General features: G+C 34.4%; 1 protein-coding gene across 1 annotated transcript in view; it reads right to left on the reverse strand.

Moving 5' to 3' along the window:
- The window catches only part of CEP128 (centrosomal protein 128), a 124,496-nt gene that overhangs the window by 46,077 nt on the left and 57,666 nt on the right, over positions 1–20,753 (reverse strand). The window contains exons 17-18 of the mRNA XM_040601733.1: positions 17,884–17,943; positions 16,104–16,296 (exon numbers count right to left, since the gene is read on the reverse strand). Coding sequence (XP_040457667.1) covers positions 16,104–16,296; positions 17,884–17,943 — 253 coding nt within the window. The remainder of the gene's footprint in view (positions 1–16,103; positions 16,297–17,883; positions 17,944–20,753) is intronic.

The following is a 20,753-nucleotide window of genomic DNA, read 5'->3' on the forward strand; positions in this document are numbered from 1 at the left end:
TAGTACGAGCAGTATAATAAACATTATAAACTTGTTACACAGACATTGTAAACACTATTATGACGTTGACAAGAGCTGCACATGAGTTATGTTTCTTATAGAATTGCTTATCCCACTCTCTTAACACTACATAATTCTACAGGTAGAGACATTCAATTAACATTTAGCAAAGTAGAGGCAAAATGACTGTCAGAATCCCACAAAAATGCCACTATAAATGGGAGCACACATTGCATATACTACAATTAATTCTTGTATCTATTTACATCATAGTTGCATGTCTGTTTAGTCTCAACAAAATGCTAGGAACAAACAGAAGTTTATAAAGCTTATAAAATGTTTTATATGATTTATGATAAATGTCTCTTGTAGCATAATTTATAAAAAATACATTGACAAGCAGAAACCTCAAAAGTGCTTTTGATAGCTGGGGCATCGTCTCCTAGGTTAGGAATAAATTCTCAACAGAGTCAGGAATGGAGAGGTACCAAGCAAACAGCAAACTGGATATGCCTCTGAAGGGTATAACTGTTGTGAGACATAGCTTAAAGCGTGCATTGATCTGCTCACGCCCTTTGGGAAGTCTGTACAGAAAACTGGTGTCTCGGAATGTATGCTCAGTGTTGAAAATTCAGACTACTTACGTAAGATTTTATATGCTTTAGCAATCTTGCCTAAAATACGGCTCTATTTCTCTACCCTTGTGTTTTTTATGTTGAGTAAGTCAAAACACAGTGACAGCAAATTAAAGCTCCTGAGCCTGAAAGTAAAGGTTTAAGCCCTAGCTCTAAAATAGTACTTTGCACTGTGAAAATATGGTTCCTTACCTTTTTCAGAAAGCCAGAAAGTAAGCAAACCCAACTTTTCAATCTGGTTTCCAGAAACTGTTTTACTTCTTTTAGCCAAAAGTCTGTATCCTTTTCTGTGGATTCTATTTTTTCCCCTTTGTCCAGCATAATTTCATTTTGCTGCAATATTACATTTTTACTGCCAGCATATTTATTTCAAAAGGTCTTTTAGTCAACATAAGGACCAGATATTTTTTTCTGTATGACAATCTACAGAATAATGAAAATAAAATACAAATCACAGGGAACTTTTAGTTTCAAAATATTCTTTGAAATTAACCATGCTAAGTTTCTCTGAGTATATCAAGCTTTCTGACAGCATCTTTTCCAGCCCTATTCTTTACCCAAAGCATGTTACAATGTAACACACAACTCTGCTTCTCCTATACACATTTGATCCTCAAAGTTCATTTCTCCCAAAGGACTAACTTTATCAGTTATTGAGATTTTTTCCCCATTGCATAAGAACTTTTATTGTGCCTTGAAATGTCTGTCCTGCTGCTGTCATGATACATATTTTACATACTAGCAAACTGGTATACTTCGACTGAAGGACAATGGTATTAGAACTACTTCTGGAATAAATTCTGTTCCTGTTGGATCTTGTTTGCTCTGCTGAAACAGTGCAAACAAAGTCTTTAAAACAATGTACTTAACAGAACTGTCTCTTGCAGGCCCCAGATTAAGAGCAAGGCTTAGGAAAAGGAATAAAGTCCCATGTGCAACCTGCAGCCAGTCTACACATGCGCTACATCAGAAGAGAACGAACCATACACAACAAAGTTTAAGGTACTAGAGAGCTGACACTGCTTTGCCTTGACCTGGAGACACAACTGTGCAGTCATAGTTATGATTCAGATGGAGGAAGCAGCTACACAGCTTCCGATGACCACACACTACTTACACAGCTCTGTCAAGATGCCCTGGTTACAGCTGGTACCGCTGTCAATGAATGGACACTGGTTACCAACATCTCTTCCAAACCCAGATACAGGATGGTTCCTGCATCTGTCCAATACTGTAACGGCACTACTCATACAGTTAGATTATTACAAGCTAGCAAATCATGATCAACTTTGAGTATTTAACTCCCAAGCAACAAAAAGAGAAATTAAGAAAACCTTTAAAAGATGAGTAGCAACAAATAAAATGCTTAAATTAAATCATACTTATTCTGCACAGCACCATTTAAGGAAATAAGAAATTCTACTCTGTCAACTAGAAGTATTTTACATTAACTCCCATCCTTTTGATAATAACAGGTTGGCACATGAAAAAATGCATAATCTATAGCTGAATGACCTGTAGAGTCATACCATTGATTCTCAATCACAGTAAGGATGAAAATTTTCATCATTTAGTAGTAATAATAGTCGTTTCATTGTGAATAATTATTTTGAAACCAAAATTTCCTTCCATATAATAAGCATAATCCATTGATTACATTAGACTGCAAAATAATTATTTTTGTTTAATCAAGCTCTTTTAGAAATCAGAATCTGAAGTGTTTCAAGTCCAGATCAAAACAGGAGTTCCAGTTGTATGGTAAACATCAGATTTTAAAATACAGTCATTTTTAAAACAGCCAAAAAGAAAAATCTTAGGAGACTTCCAGTTTTTATTCAGTCACACAATGAAATCTTCCACAATATCAGGAGTCAGCCAGGAGGTGTTACGCTACACACATACTACACGTACAATACATATATCGGGAAGAATAGAAAACTGATTTTTTTTCAAATTTGAAATATTTTTACAATGAGTTAGAAACATTCCAACCTTAAAGGTCAGATCTTAATCCCACTCTATTGCTTGATTCTTAGCAGCATGTGTTTCACAGTAATACATGAAAAGTCCATGGTACAACATCATTAAACTCAGCTGTGTACATAAGTCTTATGGTCCAAGAATGAAGTATTAATATTTCTCCAGCTTTTAAGAAGAATGAGCATGCATATAGTAGAATTCTTACATTCCATTCTTACTTAAGAAGCCATTTTAATAATAAAACACAGCTCCTTCTTCCCTGAACGCAGGGCTGACATGAAGCTATGCAATGCAAACTTCCTCCAACTCCCATCACACATCTCGTGCCTTGACAGAAGCAAGGCATCTGAAAAACTAAGTTTTCAGTTTAAATTTATCAATTTAAATATGTTCCTGGTAAAAACAGCAATTTATAATGTTCATTAAGGATCTGATAGGGAAACTGTGGATCAGCAAACAGCTATAAGATCATGACAGAACCCACTTTCTTCCTTAGCCCTATCTGGGCATGTATTCAAGGACTTGAAAGGCAAAAGACTTCTGCAGCCTCTGACAGTCTCAGTTACATAGACTTTTACCATTTCTCCTCTTGATAAGTTTTAAAACTGGTAACTATGATAAAGCTTCTTTCTTTAAAGCCATGAGATTAACTTTTGAAAGGAATGTCATTTTTTCCTACTTATCTCAAAATATCCCAGATCTCCTCTTAACTAATACTATTGCTGTCGCCACTATTCCTCTCTTTGGATTCTATATATGCAATTGCTAATGTACCCTTAGTTGTGTTCAACAACTCAAAATAGGACTCAGTTTAACAGTACTTCATGCAATTAAATGCTTGTGTTGATTGACAGCAGGCTGATATAGACTCCATTACTGAATTTGTATAAATTCTGAAGTATTACCTACATTTTTTCCTGTAAACTGAGTATTAAGCTTGCTTCATTGTTCTGTAAGCCAAAAAAAATTTAGATTTTTTCCTTCAAAATTTCTTGAATTTTAAGATTACTTTTTAGATTATTACCAGTCCTTTAGAATCTCTTAATAGAAGAAGTTAATATGTAATGAGATTGTAAAGGGGTGATAAAGCCAGGCACAAAATCTTTACGTTTATATTCTCACTTTTCAGCATGGATTACATCTTTGAACGCCTCAAAAGAAAACGAATAATCAGCTTAAGAGAAAAAGATAGATGGGCAAAATTCAGAATAATTATTCTTTTCCATTGAATTCTATTCAGACTAAGCAGTACAGTCTTTGGATCTTAAGGTTTCACTTATTTGATACTACTTCAGACATATCACCACTAAGTATTAGCTAAAAATTAGAAAGCATACTTTTACTGACAGCATCATAGGAGTGGAGTTCTTTGTGGGAGGGTGGTTCCACTCAAGATCTCAGGAACTATCATTGCTTGAGCTCAAAGCCACCACAGTGCCCTCCTTGAGATGTGAACCAAAATTCAGCTTTTATGTTATTTGCAGACTACATGCTTGACTGTCCACGATCCTGCCTCCTTGGCATCATACCACCTCAAGATAAAAAACATTCTAAACTCAGCTCCCTTGAAAGTCACAGCATTTGTTAATAAGGTAACGGGAGCCAAAGTACTGTGCTGAAGAATACGTGTGATAGGCATAAGTACAACAACTGTACAAAAAGCGCTACAGCTCTTCGTAGCATACATTACTACTACTGAGGGACAAAAAGATTCTATTATATCTCTTAAAACCGTAACTTCTTCAGTTTCCAATTCTGAAATTATAAGACAATATTTTGGCAATTTTATAATCTTTGCATTATACTCAAGATTGTGCTCAGTTAATTCTGTCCTTCGAACTCTTCCTTAATAAAAATATGTGCTGTGGAATCTAAGCTCATTGCATTAGAATAAAATGCTTTCATTGGGATTTTTCATTTGATATAGTTTCTTGCAAGAAAAGGCACACTGTCTGGTCCTCTCACTTTGCCAATTAAAAAGTTTTTCCATACTTAGAACATTCAAACATTCTTTTTAGAAAATGCTGTTCCTAGAGCTTCAAACTAAGCAAGAAAGTAACGTTTTAGGGCCAAGTTGTCAACTGTAATTAAAATCAGGAGGACAAACTTTTTGTCTAGGCAGCTGAAGTACGTACAACATACACTGATGCAGTATGACTGTATGCATAAAGTACATATATATTTCTAATAAATGCATTTCCTAATGTTTTGAACTTTGTTTCTTTCTCTAGGGGTAGGCATCTCAATTTAAAAGATATACTAAAAAAAAAAAAAAAACACAACAAAATTATACTTAGAAGTGTTAGAATGATGAAACAAGAATTAACATAATACATTTTACATTTAAATATTTTCCGCTCAGATTTATATATGTATATAATGTTGAACAAAGGTGCTTGTCAAATACTGGAAAATAAATACTGCAATATGAATGTTTAGTGTTCAAAAAAATTTTTCTCAGAGTAGAAAGGTGGTCTAGAATTAGAAAGTTACACTGAGAAATAGGAAACCAAATCCAGCTTTATCCTCAATGCACTCTTATTTTTGTTTTAAATAACCGGGAGCAAGCACATTATCTCTATAACTCAACTATTGTTTCTGTCCAGCAATAAATCAATATTTTACATCAGCAATGTTTAGTAACAGTGCTTAATAACCTGCAACTGGATTCCTTTATAAAATAGTCTTGGACATGATTTGCATACTTTTGCCTATTTTATGACCTTATCCTAAAGAAATAAAAGATCCAGACAAGAAAAATACTGTGACTCTTTTTGCCCACAATAAAGAAGATTGAAATGAAATGTGTGTCCATTATTACAAGTGGGTTTTTAATAAATTACAGACAGAGACTTGTTATTTGGAAAAAAAACACTTTACAGCTTATTGTTCTAATCACTGATACTGTATGAACTATACAGTTAATTTGCTTGCCTTGCTTGACTCAAAAGGCAAAAATCCTTTAAAAATGTTTTCAATTACAAAAGCCATCAAGCATTTAATAATACCAGAGTTCCCATTCTGTAAAACCAAAACCAAGAGACCACGTCAAAAAGTAATGAAAAGCTGAATTTCAGATACAGCCAGTTGTTACCTTGAAGATGCTAATCAGAGTAATAAGTTCATTAAATTGATTAGAACCTAGCAGTTTGTCATACTTACACCACTACAAGGAAAAAATGCAAACAGATTAATTAACCACCTAATTTAATCAGCTGATTTAATCTTTATATAAGATAAAAACCAGCTTGTTTTCCTTTTTTCAAGGAATAATTTGCAATGCCTATTCTGTAATTAAAACTATTTTGTTGTATACAGTCAAGATTAAGAGTTGATTTTACTGGAGACTGAAGTTTTTCTCAAGTGAGAAACTTTTTGGTAGTGAAACAGAACTTTACTTCAAATCCTCCAAATACACAATATTCATTAGCTCTCACTTTTGGGGGGGTTGGGAAAAGGTTTTTAAATCACCTGTCAGCTGAAAAGATATAAAAAGCTGTTAACATACCAATGAACTACACTGAAATGCATATTCTAATACAGTCTGACAAATCTGAGGCAAAAACATAACGTTAGCTCTAACTTTAAAAGATGCTGAATACATAATATAGCAATGTGCAAGATTTCAAATACTTCTTAAAATTTTTGTTATAGCAAAAAATCTTAGATAGTAATTTTCTATTCATTTCTGCTCAAACTTCCAACATGATTCATTAGTATTTTAGACTAAAGTGACTTTGACTATGGCAATAGGTGGGAGGACCATAAAGCCCTTTGCTCAGTTTCATTTCCTGTAAGACAGAATATTATTTAATTAAACAGGCATCTCTAACAGATATTAAAGAGTTTCCTGGGAATGCTATTTATGCCTAATGAAGACTGAGTGACAGACAGCATGTTTCTGTTATGCACTTCTCAGGAAAACATTAAATTCAAGACACAAGCTTGAAAGTGCCTGCGTTGGTTGGGTTTTTTTGTTTGGTTTTTTTCAAAAACAGTTGTAAATCAGTGATGCTGATTTAGTATGGAAACACTATATAACCTGAAAGCATGACAATGCCTTCCATGCTGAGTCAAGGAGTTCTGATAAAGTTGTACAAATGCTTAAAAGGTTCTCTTTTATTATGTAGTGTTAAAGCACTGTTCAGGTATAACTGTGATTATATACACTCCTGTGCCATCATTTCAACAGCTGTAAAGAAAACCAAAAACCCAATCATTCTTAGAACATCAGCTCTTTAGCTTGGTTTAAAGAAAAGAAATTCATAATTCACAACAGCAAGAAAACACTAAATAATATATTCAAACTATTTAATATATATTAAATCCCCATCCTCCAGGTTACTTCTGTAATTCTGATTTTTGTTTCCAGTAAGTGTAGGTAAACCAAGATGTAAAACTAATAAATTTAGTCTCTTACTGTTAGTGTGCATTACAAACTCTGCAATTTAATGTTTAAAGGACACATCATGCTTACTAAACTATACATCTGTACATAAGTTTCAGATAAGCATTTAAAGTAGGTGATTCAGAAAGAAAAACTAATAATCAAAGGTAGTCTTACAAACATCTTAGCTACAATTTATCCTGTCTCTTACCTTCATTTTTTCCACAATGGCAGCCATATTTTTATAAGTGCATAAAAAGATAATGGCAAATGAAAACAGATGCATAAAATACTAGATAATTAGAGCAGTGCATGTCCAGACTGATATTTCCAGTTTTCCAATAAAATAAAAAAAACTCCACAAGGTAAGATTTCCAAATGATTTGGGCTTATTTCCATTCCTCTAAGACTCTGAATGCAGGTTCATTTTGGCAAAGTTTAAAATAACTCAGAAGTCCTCCCTCCTCCTTCCCCCATCACATTAAAAAAACCAAACATTATTTAAAGGGCAAGAACACTATTAAGAAGAAATTAATTATCTGAATAGTAATTCTATTTCAACTTCATGCATTTTGAAACTCGTCATCAAAAACAAGTATTATGGAGAAGTTTCTCTGAAACCCTTCAGATTCCTTCCTTTACGTAAGAAAAATCTTCTCTACTTGACGTTCCAATTCACTGCTCAATAAGAGATGACCTTAAAATACCTTGTGATGTTTCTTGCTGTCTGGAAAGGACTGTGTTGTCATACAAGGACAGTATGAGGTAATATATGAAAAAAGAAAACAAACAGGAAGATAACAAACAAAGCTGAAAGGGCAGAACAGGGCTTAAAGTTATATTCACAACAGTACATGCACTTCACTATTAAACTAACCATAACAGTTTATAATAGAAAGATATTGCAATATTTTGATTTTCACTAGTTCCTACTTTTCTTTTTCTCAGTTTAAGCAACAAAGATTTCTCAATTTCAGTGTATTTGCACTCCATGTACTGCACTGTCTATGTATTTTGAACTTTTACACTTTCTGTTTTAGTGTTACTGGCTCAAACAAAAATTGGACTTAGTTGCTTTAACAAAAAAAAGTAATTTGGAAGATAAGGTTTTGTCAAAACAAAGTCTTTCATTTCAAATTACATTTCAAATCTACTTTAATGTAACAGATCTTTGAATCTACATTTTCCACAGCAGTCAAATAACAAACAATCCTGACTGAATGAGGAAAAAAATTAAATCTCCCAAAATTAAAATAAATTGATGTCTGGCTTCAGAGATCACTTACCAAATCTCTGTAAAATATACTTTCTTTACCTTCACAAGTGATGAAAATAGTAGCCAGCTGTATGATTAACAGATGACAATATCACTGAAAACAGCTAAACATGTAAGGCTTCTAAAATTCGATTTTCTATCCTCAAATCTAAGACAGTGCACAAAAAATATTTTTTCTTCCGATGCTTGATGACAATGAATGTAATTAGAATGAGAACAGAATGAATGATAAATATAATGCATAAAGCATACCACCACAGACTTGCCTGGTAGATTTGTGCTTGTAACAACAGCATTTAACATAAGTCTACTGTAGCTCAGGACTAGAATAACTACCTTCTTAAGCCTTACTTAGCAGTATAATATGTATTTTATATATATAATCTACAAATCTAAAAATTTAGTAATTTAAATATGATTACAGAGGATGGTTGCTGAGAAGTGGTACAGAATATAGCTTGCATCACCTGGGACTTTATCTAAAATAGTGTTTGCAGAATATTATATCTTTGAGGTAAAATCAGTATAAGGTCTGTATATCAGAGCAATGCACCTGCTCTTCTTACATCACTATATAAAAACTTACTAACATCACTTTATTAAAAAAAAAAAAAGAATGTGGCCTTGCAAAATACGTCAGGCCTTATTTGGCTAGCCAATATTTCTTTGTTGACTCTCCATGTCTTCTCTGAAGTAGAAGTATATTATCCTGAAATAAAAGAACTGTGCAGACTCCACCTCTCACTGCTATATGACACCATGTCTAGCGTCTATACATTTCAATATTACAAGAAAGATTTTCTTGGAAGAGTTATGTTCCAGAATCTATTTATACTAAGTTTCCTCTCTGTACTCATTCACAGGGTATAAGTAAGCCTTACTGTAACAGAAAAATATGTACTTTTACATATAAGGTAAATATTAAAGCATTTAATATCTGTTACATAAAACCACATACTCTTAACACTTTCAATTAAAAAATGATGACAAAATTACAATGCCTGTAATATTTTAGATGGATTTAAGCAATAACAAACAAAGATTGCTACAGCTTAATGTTGCTTTTTATTTTAATCAGTTACCCTAACTGCACTATATATACACAGAATTAGCTGTTTTCAGAACTAAATTCAAGATTATAAATATTCTGACACACGGACAGAGGTGGCCAAAGCTAATGAAATCTTACAAATACAAAGATGGAAAGATCAAGAAAGGATCCACACATTTTTACCACGTATTGGTAAATAAGGCCAGGGCCTAAGCGCAATAGTCAATGCTATTCACTTAGTCAATATACATTTTTGAACTTAGCATGGTATGTTCCAACAGCTCCCAAGCAGTTGACTCTATCCTGCTGAGCTAAGGCTGGTAAAACAAAATGCTAAAATCATTCTTGATCAGAAATGAAGAATTCAGACATACAGCAAAGAGAAAATAACTATACACAAGACAGTTTGATTACAAAATTCAGAGGGAGTGGATATAGCCAAAAAAAAAAATTAAGGGGTTTTACTACTAATGAATTTTTTTTCCTTATGGAAAATAAAATTGTAGCAAACCTCTTGACTATGTTTTCTAAAAATTATGTTCTGCTCTTGATGAAGAGACAGAGCTGAAACTTTCTTTTGACTAAACCAATCAGCATCTAGAGCAAATCTAAGTCTGTAAGACCAATGGATGTTCCCAGAATCACGTATAGATTTCCACCGACTTGTGTAAGTTTTTCAGACTACTCAATCTGGGTAGACCACACAAAATTGGATAAATGAAAGAACTTTGACCAGGTGTTGAGCACAAATCAGGAAGACAGTATTTTTCCTACCTTCAAACATTTCTTTATCATCATATCATTCTAGTGATCTGAACTAATTTTGAAACAGATTTGTAAGAACACTTCAGCATGCTCAGTGATTCCAGAATACAAATGAAACTTGGTTAAGAAACTGGACTATACCTCTTATTCCCTCAGACCTTTGTCTGCTTTGTTAAAATATTGAATGCTTAGTGCAGTGCTATTAAAATGAGTTTGATTATGAGATCAAAATCACCTCAGGAGAAGAAATCTTTCTTTTTATGTAAGTTTGTACTTAACTGAAACATTCCATTGGGCGGTGTGCTAGATAAATAACTTGTTTAGCAGTAAACTGTACCCAAAGTACAGATCTGCAAACCTGAAATCAGAACCCATCAGTTCTTTGGTATTTATAAATATTGCTAGACTGCTGGATTTCTTAAAGTCTCCAGGATGGCATGCTTATCAAGACAGACAGAGAACATTACTGTATGTTCCTTCATTCACTATTCTCAAATTCCTAAATCTCTATGTTAGCTTACTTGTAATTCTGACAAATACACCTTGTAGACAGCCCGTCTACCACCACAGGTAGGACTGTGATCATATTAACACTTCTACAGAAATTCCTAAGGAGGATTCAAAAGCCTAGATATTTACAAATGCTTCATTGAAGAAGGGAAAAGAAACAAAATTCCTGAAACATCCACCAATAGAGCAGTTTGAATATTCATCCTACCTACTTTTGGTATGTCCACCATAAATCTCTATTTTTAGCCTTTCCCCCACAAAAACCATCAATAAACTATAATAACCAATCTGTTGAAGGGAAATCAACAAATTAATTTCTTGAGAACATGGTTTCTCTGTCTTGCTTTTATAATTTCTGATTTACATAAACTTAATGAAGTAATTTTAGACTATATTAATTACTTAGGCAAGTGGTTTGTATTGGTGGGAACAGTCAACCATATTCATGGGTATTCACAGAATCAGTCTTCTGATCAAATGTTCCATCTAAAATCTGCATCATTCCAAATGCAGCAGAAAAGTATTTTCATCCATTTGACCAAATTTGACTGAAAATCCATTTTATTAAATAATACCATCAAGTATACTTTGGTGTTAAAAAAAAAAATAAGTAAAGGGTCTTTTTATCAACCAGAGTAAATCCACTCTGCCTACGTTTGCTTTATTCCTGCACCTGGGTTTTCCCCATTTCATTATTGAGTGTCTTAGTATTCTGTAAGTACTTCTTCCATTTTCCATGTTTAAGCAACAAAAGCCAACCATCATTCTGTCTTCTTAATTCAAATTTTCTATGATTTTGATACATTACTTTCTCCTTTCAGCTTAACTTTTTTTTTTAATGCTATTAGCAGTAGGGGTTTTTTTTTCCCTTTTAGAAAGCAGCTTTTCCAATTTTCATGTTCAAGTCATTTATACGTTAAACACTTCCCATGTTTACATTATACTAGTTGCATCATAATTAAATCTGGGGTTTTCATTCAGCGCATAAGAGTATTTGCCCAATAAATTTAAATGGCGATATTTTTTCTGCAAATTCCTTTTTTAAATAAAACAATATATCTTTATAAACATTTTAACGTATCAATTCATGAATAACAGTACTCAAAACTCACATTAACGTCTGTTACGCATTCTAATATTCCTCTACCTTCCACCAACTTACGAAACAGAACCGATTTGGTGTAATGAAGGCCAGAGTTTTCAAATTAAAAAAGACCATCTATGTTGACATGACTGAAAAAAGTAATTGAAATCACATGTAGATTGTAAGCCTGTTATTGCACACTGTCATATGCACTATCATTTAATGCAGTGGCACAAGAAAATGGTATTGAATACCAAGTCAACCTGCCTATTTCTTACTGCATTAATAAAAAGATCTCAAACCTTTGTTCAATCTTTGTGAACAATATTATGAATTTCTTCATAATTTTTATAAAGCAATGTTAGTTAGTTTTTAAATAGTGATGTAAGAAAAGCAGGTGCATTGGTCAGCTCCCCCCCAGTTTATATACTGGGCATGACGCTTTATGGTATGTAATGTCCCTCTGGCCAGTTGGGGTCAGCTGTCCCAGCTGTGCCCCCTTCCCAGTTCCTTGTGCCCCTCCAGCCTTCGCTGGCAGGGCCTGAGAAGCTGGAAAGTCCTTAACTTAGTAACACTGCTCAGCAACAACTGAAGACATCACTGTGTTATCAGCATTATTCTCATCCTAAATCCAAAACAGAGCATTGCACCAGCTACCAGGAAGAATATTGACTCTGTCCCAGCTGAAACCAGGACAAACCTCAGGATGCACATGTATCCTGACCCCAGGCCTTAAACCTAACACTGTCCTGTGCTGTCAGCATCCTCTCATCTTTTTATTAGTCTTATCTCTCATCCTCAGTTTGGTGGAATTTTAAAGCATGTTTATTATTTTGTGTTGCATAGAAAACTTTAACAACTATGTAATTTATTTTCTTTTTCTTACCTACTTTTAACCAGCATTCACCGCTAGAAGTAGACAGAAGAGAGCAATTTACTTAGAATCGCAGAAATTGTATTATGTCAAGTAACAAATGGAACTGAGCATATTTGTAGGGAACAAAGGAATGGCTCTTATAAAAAGAAGGTATAAGATTACATACTATTATTTCTGCTCAGTGAATAGCACTACTTCTTCCCACTCTTTTTAGTTTAATAATTCCCATGATAACTTTGCCTATAGCTTGAAATTCAAATGCAGGCTGTGAATTTTTCCACAAAGCCTAAACCAAATTAGCTACAATGGCATTAAAAACTGAATAAGGTTTGCTTTATTTCCTATGCACTTAAATTAAAAAAGGCATCTCTCAGGGAGATCATCTTAGTAGATAATTATTCAAATATAAGAGCACTAATACATTATTAATATTATACCAGGGTCTTGGTAGTATCATTTTAAACAAATGAAGGCTAACAATAGAAACATTAAAATTTGAAACTTCAGAGCATGTTCTCTTTCGAAGTTCTTTGTAAGTGGAAGAAGAAAATCTTGACAGGATCTTACTATTCTTGTAAACCAAATAACCTGCATTGTTCTACAAAATACAAAAATGCTTTTTTTATGGCTATTGTTGTTCTGCTATTGTTTTGGTTTTGTTACTATATTTCACAAAATATTTTCAACAATAATTGTCAGCTACCAGAAGCTATAACTACACTTAAATTTACTCTCATCTGAGTCTACATCAATCTAAATACAAAATAGCTACTAAACAAAATTATTGAAGAGTACTCATTCTGTCTGACAAAAAAAAAAAAATCATGAGCACCGAGTCCTGAATAAAGACAAGAAAAGAGATTTTTAAAAAAACACGATAGAAGAAAACCTGAGAGGTGACACCTTCCTTTGGAAATTGAGGTAACAGAATACAAAAAAAGATCATACCACAACAGTGAGATATGTAAAGAGTAGTCCAGCATATTACATAAAAAGATGCAGACCAGATGACAGTCAGCCCTATTTATAGACTGTATCAACCCATAAGGCATATTAATAGTTGTCAAGGTTTAGCTACATGCAAACTTTCAGTACAAGTACTTTATTCTCCTCCATAGCTCTTACAGATATCAGTATACAATTTCCTCACCATGCAGCCTTCCATTTTTTCAGGCTTAACTAGATCCCCCAACAAAATTTTATGTGAAAGAGGTGAAACCAAAGACACTATTTCAAATGGAAATTCTGATCCCTGGACCCTGTGTCAATTAGCTTGCTTTCTCAGTGATCATTTTCATGCATTCACTTATCTCTTTTTCCTTTGATGTCATATTCCTTCTAGCTCTACCTAAGACTCCCAGCTATCCACACTTTCCTGAAGTATTAAAAAATTTGCTCTTCTGCTGGGACAGTAACTTCAAGGAAGAGTATGAGCAAGCATACACATGGCGTGCACGCACTAGAGAATTAAAATTCCCAAAATGCTTAGTGCAGGTCTTGAGATAACATTGAGCCTTAAAATCAAGAATTAACCTCATACAACATTTCCTCCCTCCTCTGTTCTCATACAAAAACTTCCGACTCCATTTCCTTTGGTTACTTAATTCTTGACACTAGCTATGTTATCCTTTTTATTCGACCTCTTCTTGACACTAGCTATGTTATCCTTTTTATTAGACCTATATTCTAAAAGCTATATTATGCTTTTAAACAATAATAACTAGAAAGTTACCACCAATTATTACTGTTATGGGAATATTGCAGAATCATAGAATGGTTTGGGTTGGAAGGGACCTTTAAAGGTCACCTAGTCCAAGGCCCCTGCAATGAGCAGGGACACCTTCAGCTCAGAATCCTGTCTCACCTGGCCTTCAACACTTCCAGGGATGGGGCATCCACAGCTTCTCTGGGCAACCTGTTCCAGTGTCTCACCACCCTCACAGTCAAGAATTTCTTCCTAGTATATAATCTAAAACTGCCCTCTTTCAGATTAAAGCCATTACCCCTTGTCCTATTGCTACAGCCCTACTAAAGTCTGTCTCCATCTTTCTTACAAGCCCCCTTTAAGTATCAAAGGGCTGCTGTAAGGTCTCCCCGGAGCCTTCCCTTCTCCAGGCTGAGCAACCCCAACTCTCTCAGCCCGTCTGCATAGATGAGGCTCTTCAGCCCTCTGAGCATTTCTGTGGCCCTCCTCTTGGAAACTAAAGCAAGCTTCTAAACATCAGGAAGGTAAAGGTGCAGAGTTGTCTTCCGCAAGTAGTAATGACAGTAAATAAGATACACCTTTGAAGATAACACTTCACAAATAAATTATGAACATACTGTAAATGCTAGTGACTCGACTCAAACAACATGCACAGATTCTGCCTGACCAGTATCAAGTCTCCAAGCCAACACTTCAAAATTTTACACTTCACCTAAGTTTGGATTTAACAAGATCCACTCCAACATTGTTTATAGCAACAAAAGTATTGATTTCAGACAGCAGAAAAAAACATATCTGGTTTTAAGGGTGAAAATAAAGATGCACTGTAAATTGTTTATGTTCCAAGTTTGCTGTAATGCTCTGGGTTTACTATATACTCTCAATTGAAATAATGTGTTAATTTAAGCTACAAGTAACAATATAAATGAGCTTGTACACAGGCAAAAAGCAGAATAATGAAAGACTAAGATATTCCTTTCTTCCTGAGACTCCAGAATAATAAGCTTATGATGAAAGCATGTTTCTCTACTCCTAAAAGCATTCCGCTCAAAGCTGATCTTCAAGAAACTATGAAGTACTAAACTACAAGTACCTGAACTGAGACTACAAGACTGCTCTTGGCTGGGGACAGCAAGGTCCACCCCTATGAGAACAATTACACCACCCAGTAAAATCTGATTAGTATTTCCCCTTCATGACAAGCATGGATGGTATGTATGCTAGCACCAAGTCTGGCACACACCAGCTCAGAGTGAAAATCACATGTCAAAAGAGGGAGAGAATTATGCATATGTGGTATTCCAGATACAATGCCATTCATTTGAGTTAGAACCAAAGCTTGTCTGTCTTCATTTTTGCAACACAGAAGGGATGAGAAGAAAATTTGCCAAAGTTCTTTGTACATAAAATTGAAGCAAAAAGGAGTAACTGCACAGGACTTGGCACTGCTTTGGGCTCTTTCTTTTTGACAGATAAAAGCAGCATTACCAATGCTGCCTCAGACTCTTATATAATTCCTCTTTGCCCGGCTTGTGGAATGCCTCAGATGGTACAGTTGAAAAATAACTTCCATATACTTCGTCCGTGTTGCAAACTCATGTGTTACTCGGCCATTGTACTGGGTTGAACTGTAGTTGATTCCATTTGCCTTTTTTGTCAGCAAGAGAAAACAAAAAACCCGTTTTCTTCGTTATCATTAGCATGTTACCAAATTAAGAGTTTGTTACCAAATAACGAGTTGATAAAACACATCTGAATACACCACAGGAATTATAAGTAGAATTTTAAAATTCATTCTCCCTTTTATTAACAAAAATGGAACCAGCAACATACCTCTTTTTTCTCTGTGAACTTCTTCCAAAAGTTTTTCTTGCTTTTTTATCTGTTTAAAGAGAGACTGATGTTCAGCCTCCTTCATCTGTGTAAACTGCTTGAGCTGTTCTCGGCTCTGCAGTAAGTAGCATCGCAGCTTTTTTTCCTTACTTTCTCTCTCCTTTACCTCCTCACACAGCCACTGAAGCTTAGTCTACATTAAAAAGAATGGGACAATAAAAAGTAAAGAATTCTAATCAAAATAAGAGGACAAATGTTAAATGATCAAATTATCTTTGGAGTCACAGATTACTCATTTGTACCTATTACTGAATGATACTACTGATAAAAGGGGACATTTAGATATATTAAGAGAACACACATTGACCTTCAAGGAGTCTCAAAAGACAGATACGCTTTAGTTGATAATGATATGTGAAGAAGCTATACACAGATTTATTTTGTTTTTACTCAGGAGCATGAATTTTCTAGGGTAGGTATGGAAATTCACATTGAATTAGTGCATACATCGACACCAAGAGATACTCTTTCCTTTCAGAATACCTTTCTCTCTTCTATGTTGACAGAATTTAAAGCATTTATCCATGTAAAAAAAAAAAGTGACATCAATCCTTTCTGGTTAGCAAAAGTTAATATTTAAGGTTTGTGCAGAGGAAAACAGGAAAGAGAGCTCATAAGATATGTCACGGTCAGTATAGTAAATCTAGAAGTGGTAAAAGAAAATGCTTTCACACAACCCATTTAAAACAGAAGGGAAAAAAGTGGGGGGTGGCAGCACACGTGATTTTAAGTAGTTGTTCATATTAGACTTTCCTCGAGTAACTAAAGACACTTAAGTGAGAAATGTATGCAAATGGTTATTAGGTGCTCTTTGAAAGTTTTTTTTAATAATGTCAGTGTCACTTTTTTAAATAAAGAAAATACTTCCTGCATAACATTTCTGCTTTAATTCAGGTCTTATCTCTGCTATCTATAGTGTCAGTCTTTCTTAGTCTACAAGTCTTACATAGATCATACATCATCAATAACCTTAAATTATCTTGCATGCACACAGCTGCATTTTATCCTTAAGTCAATTCTCTTGTGGCTTTGACCTTTTTACATGAAGAAAAAAAATATTCATGTCTTCTACAGTTTCTTGTGATCTCCTTTGATCACAAGAGACTTACTCCTTGTCAAAGATATTGGATGAGAAATGTGTTTATGCATGTGAGTTGGGGGAGCTGGAGGAAAGCTGAAAAATGGAAGGGAGGGTTTATAAGTTACCAGTCATCACTTTGAAGAAGTTTTCATGTATGTGTGCACTCACATTACAGAATTCAAAAACTTAAAGGGGGAAGGGAAATAGTTCATTTTCTGAGAATCCAACCTAATATCCTTTAAATTTCATAAATAACAGCCTTACTTAAAACAATTTCCTGCCTTGTTATAAACTTGTAAGAGAAACTTCACCTGCTAACTACGTTCCCATGTTTTTCTCATCTCAGAAGAATTGAACCAGATTTAAAGGCTATCACTGCAGTTACTTCAATGCATTTTTTGTAAAAAACAGAATTGCTATTTATTTTGCTATAGACACAACTATTTCTTGTCGATAGCAAAGTTTGAAAAATTATTCCATCACTTGAAATAAAAGTCTGGGAATACCAGAATTATTGCCAAAGAAATGCTTTTGTATTTTTCTTTTTTCCCTTGAAGTGCCTTTTCAAACACATTTTCAACTGAATGATTATAAATGTTTGACATTAGCTTATTCAGTACATTTCAGTTTGACTATTACCTTTGTTTCTGCTAACCAGCGATGAGGATCATTCAGCACCATTGGTGTAAGTGATATTGCCTATGGAATAGTAGAGGAGAAAGAAATAGGCATAAAAATGGGGAGTAGACACAAAGGAGAGATCATCTTTCCTGCTTACTGGAAATTCATCAAATAATTATTCTTTGCTAAAAATCCAGCTTGGAAATTGCATCCGTAAATGGTTTAATAGAACTATTAACTGTGAATTAGTCACATTTGAAAGCAAATTATTGAAACTCACCAATACAAATTTTGTTTAAAGATACAGCTTCGGTTGCAACAATAATAATCTGCAGTCTTCTCCCAAAAATCACTACGATTATGTGTTTCAAACACCCCCAGAACACATCTCTGCATCCAAGGTGTGTACTCTGTTTGAAACTATATCCTTTTTTGCAAATATCATAATATTTCCAAACAATGCAACCAAACTCTAATTTAAAATTTCTATTTCTTAAGAAAAGACAAACTTCAAAGTCATTCAACTGGTTTTCCTCCATGCAGCAGAATAGTAGCTGCACGTAAACAAGAACTAGAAGAATCAATTGTTGTTAGTCATTAAAATTGTTACCACTATATCCACAGAAATGCAACATGAATGTCTTATCAAAAAATTAAAAAGGACAAACGCCCAAAATCTTTACATTATGCCTCATGATGATGGCCTTAGTGTTTTCATGAAAAAGACAAAGCACTTGCTTTGAATATCTGATAGGCATAAAAAGAAAATTATCATCTTCGTTAAGTGGATAAAAAGAAGATAAATGTGCTGAAATGCTTCATTAGTACTTCAGCATCTTTCCTGTATTCAAACGGAATTATGTTAAACTTGTTTTACAGGTACTTCTACACATGCTTTTCACATTACTTATAAAAAAAGTTGGTGATAATGGATTTTTCTTTTCCACTGTATGAGTTGATACACAAGGGGGAAAAAAAGTCTCAAACAGTTCTCAACTGAATTTTTTTTAAAATAGAGTAAACTATTAACCTTATGTCCAGCTCATCCTTTATCTCCTGCAATCCTATCCCATGATCATTACATTGTGCCTTTCTCCAATTTAAAGGTTTGGGGGTGGGGTGGGGGGGTGTTTTTAATTTACCACATTTTGCAATTCAGTGAGTCTTCATATATTTTTAGTCCTGGTCCAATAATTTTTGTGACTAGAGTATTTCTTTAAGAGGTATTTCTATGGGCTTTATTAAGTGCTGTTGGTTCAGTGTAGTTAACAGCACCATCTAATTACGTACATACACGTTTTAAGTGGCAGTTATCACCACGTAAGGACACAGCTGAAAAGAAAGGCTTTAGTAGGCATGTTGACCATGAGTTCACCAAGCACTGCCTACCTGAAAGTTGAGACTTCCATGGCAGCAAACCTCATTCTGTGCAACCACATTCAAAGAAGGCAGTATTCAGGTGATAGCTTAAGCATGAATAGTGTAGTTATTGAAAGCGTAAGATTTCTTGTAAGAAAAGACTAATTGGAAAAATAAATTTGAAGAATACATTGTGGAATTCTTTGCTTAGAACACCAGGATGCAGTGGTTATAAAAAAATCCAGTACATTTCCATCTGGGAAGATTAAGCCTGGTGTTTAAGTTGTCTGAACACAGCTATTTATCCATCAAATTCCCCACTGCTCCACCTCAGCTGCAGTGGCAACTTCTTGAAGTAAAAGAGCTTGTCTGAAAACTTCTAGAAACCTTGGCAATACCTAAAGTACTGGGCAAAGGAACAATATAACAAAGGAAACTCCTTACCTTTAGAAAAAAAAAATAAATATTCAGATCAGGAACCACAAAAATGTATAACATTTGTTTTCACGTTAGCTGTCTAGTCAAAAAAATCAGATTCAAATTTGTTTTAACTTTGCCAGTGATAAACAGCTAAAGGGGATAAATAAAGAGAATTGTGAAAGCAGAGATCAGCAAAACTTTATACAGAAGACAAGAACTCTGCAGGAGGTGGGAAGGAAGTCCAAGAAGGCATGGTTTGATGACCAAATACCTGGCAACTATAGCAGATCACAAAGACTTAATAAAAAAAGACTTATCTGTTAGGATAGAGAGGAGAAAGCTTGTTTGTCAGATATATTTCCTTAGAATTCTCAGCTTTTTGTGGGCTGCAACATACCAACCCCATAGATAAGTGAAGAAAAAGACACAACCATACTACAAGGTTGAAATGAAGTGACTTCTCTCCCCACCTTTAAACAAAACAGGTGAGGAGATAAACTTAAAAGAGAAACTAAAACAAAGACAAAATATTAAAAATATAACAGATTTTCAGTGTCAATGTGGAAAATTTTCTATTTCAAAAGCAGCACAGCCTAATCAAGTAACCAAGAACCGCAGAGCGGAAAGCACACTGTTTAAATAGCAAGACAAAAAAGGCAAAATCTTAGCATGCTCTATGGTCACAGCTAAGGCTAAAAGCCACCACATCAGGCACTTTTAAGTGCCCATAAAGCCAGTGAGTACGGCCACAAGCTCAGTCAGACTGTTTGTGTTCCTTATTCTCAGCTGCGTACAATGTCAGTTTAAGAGGTTTAGTCATGTAGAATCATATGGAGGGAGGAAGAGAGGGTTCTGCCCCTGGGGAGCAAGTGAGAGGGCTCAGGAAAAAGGCTAATGAGAGACAAGGGTTGCAGAAGTAGTAGTAAAAGAATGAAAAAAAAAAAAAGTTACAGCAAGCAAGCTACAAGTTTCTTGAAACTTTGAGTCTGAGTTTTCTGGATATAAGGACCCGCTCCACAAAAGAGGGCGTTGTAAACTCTTTTCGCTTCAAGCATTTACTTTAAAAACAAAGCATTTAAGTGAATTTTAATAAAACCTTTCTTCTATTT

The sequence above is a fragment of the Falco naumanni genome, chromosome 7 (genome assembly GCF_017639655.2).
Source record: "Falco naumanni isolate bFalNau1 chromosome 7, bFalNau1.pat, whole genome shotgun sequence".
Classification (NCBI taxonomy): Eukaryota; Metazoa; Chordata; class Aves; order Falconiformes; family Falconidae; genus Falco; species Falco naumanni.